Source organism: Vidua chalybeata, chromosome 2, assembly GCF_026979565.1.
Source record: "Vidua chalybeata isolate OUT-0048 chromosome 2, bVidCha1 merged haplotype, whole genome shotgun sequence".
NCBI lineage: Eukaryota > Metazoa > Chordata > Aves > Passeriformes > Viduidae > Vidua > Vidua chalybeata.
The window spans coordinates 68280650-68290705 of NC_071531.1; the positions used below are offsets into that span (position 1 = coordinate 68280650).

General features: G+C 46.2%; 1 protein-coding gene across 1 annotated transcript in view; it reads left to right on the forward strand.

Moving 5' to 3' along the window:
- GAP43 (growth associated protein 43) overlaps positions 1-6013 on the forward strand; it is a 58127-nt gene extending 52114 nt beyond the window's left edge. Inside the window, exon 3 of the mRNA XM_053936035.1 lies at positions 52-6013. Within this exon, the coding sequence (XP_053792010.1) occupies positions 52-140 (89 nt within the window). The 3' untranslated portion in view covers positions 141-6013. The remainder of the gene's footprint in view (positions 1-51) is intronic.
- The last annotated feature ends 4043 nt before the right edge of the window (positions 6014-10056 follow it).

Below are 10056 nucleotides of genomic sequence, written 5' to 3' on the forward strand. Positions count from 1 at the left end.
GATGTTTTAGATAATGGCTGACTAACGCTGGACCATCTCTTTCCCCACTAGATGCTGTAGAAGAAACCAAACCTACTGAAAGTGCCCAGCAGGAAGAGGTGAAAGAAGAAGAGAGCAAGGCGGACCAAGAAAATGCCTGAACATTAAGAAATTACTCCCCATTGCCCCTCCCTCCCTCCCCCTATCCTCTATCCTTCCTTCCCACCCCAATCTCGATTTCCCCCCTTCCTGCTCACATCTGTGAGCCTGTGTCTGTCCCTCTCCCATTACCACTTAAACCCTTTTTCTCTCTGTGTGGCAAACATTTAAAGAAAAAAAAAAAAAGCAGGAAAAATCCCAGTCAAACAGTGTGGCTTAAACATTTCTTTGTTTCTTGGTGTTGTTATGGCAAGTTTTTGGTAATGATGATCCAATCATTTTGGGAAAATTCTTGCACTGTATCAGAGTTCTTTGACCTGGCGCGTGCGTGTGTCTGTCTGCCCACTGCGAGCGCTCGCTCTCTCTCTCTCTCTCCTCTCTCCCTTTTCCAAGTGTGTGTGTGTGCAATGTTACGTTCATCTGAGGAGTCCAGACTTACCGAGTGAGTAAAAACAAAAGAGGGGGGAAAACAGGTTCTTTTCTTCCTTTTTCAATGTGATGGAATGAACGAAAGAAAAAACAAACAAAAGACCAAACACAACAAACAAGTGAACAAAAAAGAATACTAAACCCCAGTTTGTTTTCAGAACTAAAATAACAACTAGAAAATGTGCCAATTAGCATAATGCTTAGCTCCAGGCTCCTTTTTCAAACTGAACAATAATTATAATAAATGAGAATAATTATCATTAATACCACCGTGTCGCATTTCTATGCTGCCGTACATCCTGCTGGCCTGTGGTCTTTGGTGGGCCACTTCTTGCGTGGCCCAGCTGTGTTCCTTGGCCACAAGTCAGTGGCTGACTGCTCTCCCTGGCACTACTGAGGGGATTTTTAAGGGGAGCAGGCTTGGATTTTGAGCAAGATGTTAGCACTGACTAACATAAATAATGAAAGTAGCAAAATCAGTTTTAGGAGAGATCATTGAAAGCATCCCTCTCGGAGACCTCCAGGCCCTGATTTGGGGAACTGTGGTGACCTTGAAGGTATGAGCCTGCAGAGGGACCAGCTTTGGTCTGTGCCCAAGGTCTAACCCCTGCCAAGGGGTGCGTCAAGCGCTGTGAGGGGACAGGGCCCTAGGACCTGAGCTTCTTGCCATAGTAGGATTATGCTCACTCCATTGGGCTGGAGTTGACATCCCTGCATAGCATAGTGTGGCCCCCCAGAAGTGTTCTGTTTGGCAAAATAAATTGGGCCAATTATTATTCAATATTTATTGAATAAATAGGCACACGGGCAGGATAAGGCCTGGTGGCCTAGGAGTCAGCTGGTGGCACTTTGAGAAATACCTCATCCCTGCTCCTGCTGTGTTTCACCCAGCTCTACTGAGGGCCAAGGTTTTCAGCTGTCATTTACGGCTCTGGGCAGAGCCTCACCTCCTAAATCTCCACCACTGCTTCCCACAGGTTGTGGGGCTGTTCCCTGATGCCACCCAGCCTGTCCCAGAGGAAGAATGACAGACACCAAATCCCGAGCTTGTGCAGCCATCTGGGTCTGCTGCTGTCTTTATGAGCTGCGAGAGCAAACAGTTAAAATGCATTTAGTAATATCTGGGCTTTCATAAAAGCTAATTACTGCTCTTTCACTGCCCTGATTATTTTAATGTGCTTTCCCAGCAGCTCCTGCATGGTTTCCTGGCCTCATTGGCAATGACAGCCAGAGTACCCTGCAGCATAATTGTGTGATGCTGCAGGACCAGGATTAAATTGTCCTCACAGCAGGAAGACCAAAAGATGGGAAGGCTGACAGCTCCAACGTCCTTTGGTGGCCAATGCTTCTTGTAGTGGCAGCTCCATGGCCCCATGGAGGGCTGGCTGGCACTCCTTGTCCTACTCCTTTGTTCTCCTCCATCTCTTTGCTGGAAATAGGGAGAAAAGATGAACAGTGTCTCCTCAGAAATGATCACTGAACGTAGACTGCTCACAGGAAGTGCCATCAAAACATGTGAGGATTCATTTCCATGTGCTTCCTGGCATTCTGTAGAAATAAGAGAGAGAGACAGGGAGGGTTTTTTTCTAAAGAGAGGGAAAGAGAGAGTGGGAGATAGATTGGACAAAGATTTTTAAAAACAGGGATTAGAGAGATAAGGGGGGAAAAGATTTTTGTGTGGATAGATGGATGATAGGGAGAGAGAGGGGAGTATAGCTAGAGAAAGAAAGATTAGAGTGCAAAAGATGAGAGAGAGACAGGAAGAAATTAGATAATATGGAGCAATAGATGATTGATAGAGATAGTGAAACGTAGATAGCTAAAGTAGATTAGACAGACTAAATAGGTAGAAAGATGGGCTGACTGACAGATAGGTATTGTGTCATACTTCATAAATGATATATATGCTAATATTCCCATGTCATGATGGGTGGTAAACCCTGAGACACCTTCCAGCCTGACCTCAATTCAGCAAATGTAGCGCAGACATCAGGCATTGCTTGGACTGTATGTCAGGTCTCACCATCCCACCCGTGTCTGCCATGGCAGCAGCAGGGTGTGGATGGTGTTTGGGAGGGAGAGCACTCTGAGGGACACGGGGCCGAGGCATAGGGAGGAGAGGTGTACCGTATGTTTGCTGTTCGTAGCACACAAGGGGCCGGCCCAGCGCAGACACTGCAGACACCCTGTGTCTCTAGCACCAAGTTGAGAGAACTGAGGTTCAGCTCTCAGGATTTGTGGGAGAGGTGTTTGGGAGGAGGCAGGAAGGAGGGACCATGGTTTTTGTTCGGCCTTATCTCCTGTCATGACCATTTCAAAAGGTTTTCTGTCTTGCCTGTTTCTGCAAAGACCATGTGTTTTCCCTGCTTTTCTGATTTCAGACTCCAAAATTTTCATCTTGCCTCCATTTTGCTATTACTATTTTTAACTTTATAAGGAAAAGAAAGCCACTTCTCATGTCTTCCTGGACATAGGCCTTCCTTCCTCCTCAAAAAATGAAACAACTTTCTCTCCCCAGGGACGTTTTATCTTTGCATTTCGCTTGTTGCCTCCCCCTTGGCTGATGGTTGGGGCATTGCGCGTGTTTTGTCACCATTTGTAAGAACATTGCCATGTTGCTTAGACAACAAAGGGTTGGGTTTTGTATTTTGGTTTTTTTCCCCCCCACAAAGAGAACAGGATATGTGGTTACCAACTGCAAACCTAAATAATTTAAATACTAATTCCTCTCCCTTGGTTCCAGTTTAAAATTACTGGCTGTAACCAAGAACCCCCTATCTTTATTATTGTACCATGTCCTGATCCTGCCAGAGAGTCAGGGCAAAGAAAGCATGAGAGAGAGCACAGAGACAAACCCTGCCTTGAACAGGCAGTGGTTTAATGTGTAATATACAAGATTTGTATAGGAAGCTGGGCTGTCTTCAGGGTACAGGAAGAGAGCAGAGAAAAGCATTTGGATTTCCTTGAGTTGCCTCTTCAGCCAGATTTTCAAAGGCTAAAAGGAAACACTATAAAGGATGTAGCATGGGACGGAAACTGGAAAGAGAACAAGGGTATTTGAGGAATGATTTTTCTAGCAAGACACCAAGTGAGCTGAAAGCAGAAGAGGTAGGAGGTCCCAGAAGTAAAGAGTGGAGCAAAGAGTCATCAGCAAAGTAGTTGAAGCTTTTCTACTACTCCTGCTGTGACAACATACAGGAATTCCCCAGGGAGTATGGATCTAATTCTCTCTCCCTGAAGAAGATACAGGTTTGCCTGGAGGTGCCTGTGGTTGTTATTTTGTGTAAGAAAAGGGCGGGGCATATTAGAGTGACTCACACTGGGAACATGGTGCCTGACCTCACCATGCAGTGCTGTGGAAATTCAGAGGCCTAGTGGGGCTTTTTCCATGTCCCTGTTGAAAGATACGCTAGTGACCCACAGCTATCCTGAATGCTCGTACCAGCTCTAGGCCAGCTCTTGACATTTCACTACTACATTTCATTAGACTAAGCTTTGAAAAAGTGAAAAACATTCCAACATGAACTCCCCATCAATGCAGTAGATTGTAAGCATGAATTTGGTCTGCTTTGAAATGCTTGTGCCATTCTGACTGTCTGCAGATGACTGATAGCAGATGAAACCCCACAACCCTTGCAATAGTTGCATCAGCCAAGGAGCTTTTCTGTGAGCCACATTCCAAAGGGAGGGGAAGGGCATTCTGCTGAGATCCCTTCAGACCCAGAGTTTTCCAGTCCTAAACCCTAATGCAGCCCCATGAGAGGTTTTAGCCAGAAAGAACTCACCCCTGGTGACCACATAAACATCACTGCTTGGGAAATATGTTACTCTAGATGAAAGAAATAGCCATGACTGATGGAGAGGAGTTTAGAAAAAAAGGAAAGAATAAAAAAAGGAAGAGGGAATTAATACTAAACTCCCCACAGGAGTTATTTCTTTTTTCCTGTGGTCTCCAAACAGCAAACTTGCACTTGTGACATTTCATACTGAAGGTCTGCTGTTTGTCATAGGTATCTTAGGAAGGAAATGAGTGGCTATGGTTTGCAGAGGTGGAGGGAAGGGTTTGAATGAATGTTTTTGTGGTTCCTCTTGGCTAAGAAGTCCGCTTGGTGGTCACCTACAGCTCAGCAGCACCAGAGGTGATGTTGGGGATCCTCTTCCAGGCCTGTGCTCAGATTCCCTGCTTTTCTGCATTGCCACATTAGCACTTTCACTGGATATTTAGAGCACCTCAGGACTGGTTCTCCTCTCGCTCACACTGGGGTAACTCAGGAGTCGCTCCACTGGAACCAGTGGTGTTAATCTGGTGTGAAAATAATGCGAGAGGAGGATTCAACTCCTCGGGGGGGGGATTTTCCAGGTCCCCGAGGGGGAAAAAAATCAATGGGAGTTACATGTCTAACTGCCACTTGTGCCTGTGAAAGTCTGCCCCTTATCTACCTATATGTATATAGGGTACAGTTTTCAGAATAACCTAAGTGACATGGGCACTTGAGAGCACACGTTTCACTGGCTTTCAAAGAGACACAATTTCCTAAGGCCCAGATGCTGAAGGATGTCCAAACTCCTCTCTGCAGCGCATTTGGGGGTCTCAGGCCTGAAATTCTCCAGTCATTTCCCAAAATGGAACTGAAGATCATGAGTCATTTAGGTGGTCCTGAAAGCGCTACCCTCTATCCATTTTTCAGGGTGTTGATCTCAGGTCATGTGCGAGCCTGCATTCTTACCTAAAATGCTTTATTACTACATTCTTCTGTTGAGCAATACTTGGAAGAAGAGGTGAAGGTCGAGATTTGCAGAACAGGCTAGTGACCCCAGTGGCTCACATCTGGAGTGCCCAACTTGAGAGACACCTCACTGGGGTCCAAGCCACAGGTCCCCTGTATGCTCTGAACATCAAGATTCATGTATTACACACCCAGAACCACTGGTCACTCGTAAAAAAAGAAATCCCAGCCTGAGACCTAGACTACCCTCACAAAAGAAAATCCCAGGTGAACTGTTCACCTGATAGCTTGGTTTTTATGCTCATGCCTGTTCCCAATGAATAAAACAAATCCCTGTGCATCACCTAAGCCCTATTTTGAAGAGTTCCACTGGCATACAGCTGAAGTAACACAGTAATAAATCGGGGCCTGAAGAAGGTGGCTACAGCCTAGAGAGTATCAAGAACTGTGACGTGTCTGGAAGCTAAAAAGAGCAGAACTTGACAATTAGAGCGGCCCATTTCCGATGCTCTTGTGTGAGGATCTGGAAAGAGTCTCTCACTCATTGTACTTGTGCATTATGAGTGTGTCCATCTGCAGAGATCTAATGTACACATATGTCCTGAATATTGTCCTAAGGTTGCAAGCTTCAAAAATGAGCAGAAAACATTCCCGAGAAGTGAGAATAATACAGATGTCTGTATTTGAAAAATTGGTTCAAATAAAGTCTCTCACTTATAGATACGTGTAGTTGTGTGCAATAATTTGTTCCTGGAACAGAAATTTCTCCCTCGTGTAGGACTTTGATTATTTTACAAAAAAAATCTAATTTCATTCTTCCTTGACCTTCTCAGTCAAGTCCTACTACTGTGGTAAAAAAAATGCTTTCTACTTGTTCTGTCTGGGTAAAAAGCTGTGTTATATTGAAATGGTGAAGTAAAAGGCCATATAGGCCAGTATGCTTTTATGTTGCATAGTATCCCTTGAGGTAGAATATCTAAGTGGCCTGATAGAAGATGTGGTCACCTGTGCAAAAGTCCTGGGTTTTTATGTAACATGACACAGACTTCCCCACGGATGCTCTGACCCAGGAAAGGCCTGTGGCTGTCTGGGCACTGCCTGGAAACTGTCTAGAAAAGGCTGAACTGAGAAATGCTGTGCTTGGGCACCACAAGGATGCAAAATGTCCATGGCCATATCTGGGCCTGGGATGTTCTGAGTCAGGGAATCTGCTTGGATGTAGAAATGGGAATGGGGGTTGCCAACCAGTATTGGTTGGACCTCTGGGGTCATTCAGTCCAACCCCTCTACCAAGCCAGGGTCACCTAGAGCAGGTGGCACAGAAGCCAGAATGTCTCCAGAGAGGGAGAGTCCATGACCTCCCTGGGCAGCTGTTCCAGTGCTCTGCTGCCCTCAATGGAAAGAAGTTAGGCAACCTTGTGCAAGCTTACCTAAAGATATCAAATTCCTCACTGGATTTAAATCTTCAGTAGCTCACTGTGAAACTCCAGAAGTTTTTGAGTCAGAAATATATATTTCAGCAGTGAAGAAGCCTCACTAATTATTTCTCTCACTATCAAGTTTGTGCCAAGTGCAATGATATAAGAACAGAGCAGGAATTGCTGCCTGGGCTATGCTAGGCTTCTGACTTAATCCTGAGCTGTATCTGACAGCAGCTCAAGAGCAGAGCTGAAATCAAGCATTTTTATCATATCTATTCATCCCAGGAAGCTTCACAACCACTGTTTAGAAATCACTTGCAACTCATCTATGAAATACAGCAGCTGGCTTAGCAAGGGCCCAGAAAATTCCTGATGAGGCTCCAGGGAGCTGCCTGGGAAACAGAGCAGACCTCAGCACCTCACATGGCTTCTGGACAAAGTGCCAATTTACAAATGACACAATTAGATGTCTGTATTCTTGTATGTAATCATCAGTTGCCTCATTGCTTCTCCAAAATAGGCGTGGACTACATCTTGTGTGCAAACAAATATTAAGCATTCAAAATCAAGTGGTTTCAATTAGCCACATCACTAGATTGCAGGGATCAGCCCTGGCAGATTTGCTTTGCTTCTGTGGGGCAAAACACCTCTAAAAGGATCTCTCTTCAAGTAAATGGCTGTCTTGAGGTAGCAAGGGTGCCTCACACTCTTTTATCTGCTGCACAGCAGAGGGGGAAGGCAGGAGCTGAACAGTTGGTGCAGGGCATGTATGTCAGCTGAAGCTCAGCCTCATATAAATCTCCACCTGAGACTTTCTAACAAGGCACACAAAGTTTGCCCCGCATGATTTTCAGAGTCACATTCGTGTCACTGCAAGAAGAAATAAACTTTCTGCCTGAATTGTAGAAAATGGACCCATGACTCTCCTTGGGTGTTCAACCTCCTCCAGTTGCCCAGGTGAACTCCCTTTGGATATCTTGCCACATCCATGGACTACAACAGCAAACTTTTCCCAGTTTCTGAGTGAGCCAAGTGTTTCCCATTCCTTTGGTGTTCCTCTGGCTTAGCCCACTCTGGGCTGGGGGAGACCTCCTCTCCTAGGCTAAACTGCAACAGGAACTTCAGGTTTCCTTGGTTTTTGACAATACCAATAGCTTAACAGCACACTTGCCACCTTCATTGCTCTAGTGAGGTCACAGGCAAAAGACTATTGTTTCTCATAGAATCACTCAAATCTCTGAGTCTGCTTTCCTTTACCCAGCAGGGTATATGAAGTCCACTGTAATGGACATTTACAGTTTGCCAGTCTGCAACACTCTGTCCTTTTTTAACCAGTATACAGAGCTGGCATCAAGTCTGAACAGGGCTACTCCCTTGTTGAAGATGAGCAGAGAAAGTGAAAGGAAATTATGCACTTCTGTACCTAAGATCACTTTTGTATAATAAAAATGAAATTATTTTTCTCCATGTAGGACCACTTTTATATATTAAAGAGGAAATACTTTTCCTCTAGCTTGGCATGAAACTGTGAACATTAATAATAAGAGAAGCAAGGAAGTGAAAGCCCATTTGTCTCAGAGGAGCACCACTGTGGCTGAGAGGCAGGGTTTGCAGAGGGGGTAGCTTGTACAAGACAGACTGGGGTACTTGGGTCTCCGCAAATGCATCAGCCTGCAACCCAAACTACAAGCTGTATATATCTAGAAAGTCACTGCTTAATTTAATTATGGTGGTTGATTAAGCAAGTTATGAGTAAAATGTGATTAGCATTTTGGGATCAATGGGTAGATGCTAAGCCAAGAGAGAGAGAAACTTCGTTATCTGTGGTGAGAGAGAGGAAGGGTAGTACAGGTCATCGGTGGGTGCATAACAAGGAAGAGTTAATTGGGGTGAACTGAAAACTGCTGCTGAGGCCTCTCTCTGCTGAGCCCATAATTATGCTTTTCTTACCTTAAGACAGTCATCTTCTGAAGGGTTTTGTGGCCATCCTTAGGACCCTGAGCCAGAGAGGGAAAAACAGTTTCTCTCACTGGAGGTGAGGTCTAATGGAGAGGGTTCCATTTTCCCCCTCTACATTGGGTGTCCCCACTCTTGGCCATTTATCTGTGTACAGTCTGTGGCTTAAGTTTCAATGAAGCCTCATTCAACACCTGTCTGTGCAGCAGCTCATTGTTTAAGTGTGGAGATTATTTCACTGTGAGTGCTGTGGTGCAGAGGCTCCTTCCTTGTGTTTGCCCAGGTCCTGAATCTCTCCTTGTGTCTCTTTCCTTCTGAGGCACACCTGAGTGATTTAGGAAAAACAGAGTGAAAGTTAAGAAACGGCCACGCTTCCTGGTGGCCTAAGGGGGTGCTGGTGTCTAACAGCAGAGACACCTTGAGCTTTTGGATGTGGAAGACCAATGCTCCTGGAAAAGATATCTCTGAGGGGCAGCTCTGTGAGTGATGACAGGTCGCCTTCTTTAGAAGTCACTTAAAGACCAGAAGACAATTCCTGTTTGAATGCCAGCACCCAGCAAGAGGGTGAGCAGTTCCTGCATGCTGTCACTTAGGCTTCCTTGACCCCACTGCTTCTCAGTAGCAAAGAGAAAGAAGACCTACAGCTGTGGGTTGTCTCTCCCAGGCTCTTCTCCATGCATGACAGCCAAGCCTGGTGCCAGACACTCCAGAGGGCACGTTTGGCAGTCAGGGTTGGGAGAACAGGGTGCAATGGTCTGGGAAGACCTCACATGCTGACTGGTCTCTAGGAAAAAGCCAAAGGCCAATCACCATCCCACCTCACAACCCAGGTCAGGGTTCTGCTCACCCCAGGCTGTGGCAGGGTGCTGGTGGCTGGGGAGGGCAGGCTCTGCCTGGCCATGGCCCCTGGGCTGTTGGCACGTGCTGCTCGCGGCCCCTTGCTGGTGCACACACCATTAATAAGACTTTCCAGCCTGTCACTTCCATGCTGAATCCTTTGAAAGCCGTGCTCCTCTGGGCCCATTAGAGAGAGGAACTGTCTCTGTTGAAACATATGGGGCTGTCAGGCTCTGTCTGTTGCTCTGAAAGCTGCCGCTACTCTCGCTGTTCGCTGCTGGAGGGGCAGCAGCTGTCTGGAGGAGGCTGTGATGAGGATGGGGACTTGGGAAGGGGCTGGGGGAAGATAGCAGGTGAGCAGGGAAGGATGCTGGGAATGCTGGGAAGGTAAGCAGTGTGCTGGTAGCTGGTGGGCTGCTGTAGGACATCGGGATGCTGGGCAGCTGTGGGGGTCCCTCATGCTATGAATGTCATAGGGGGAAGAGGTACATCTGAGGACAACTGGGTGGTGAATATCAGGGGCATATGTAGGGGTAGGCTGAGGCAGC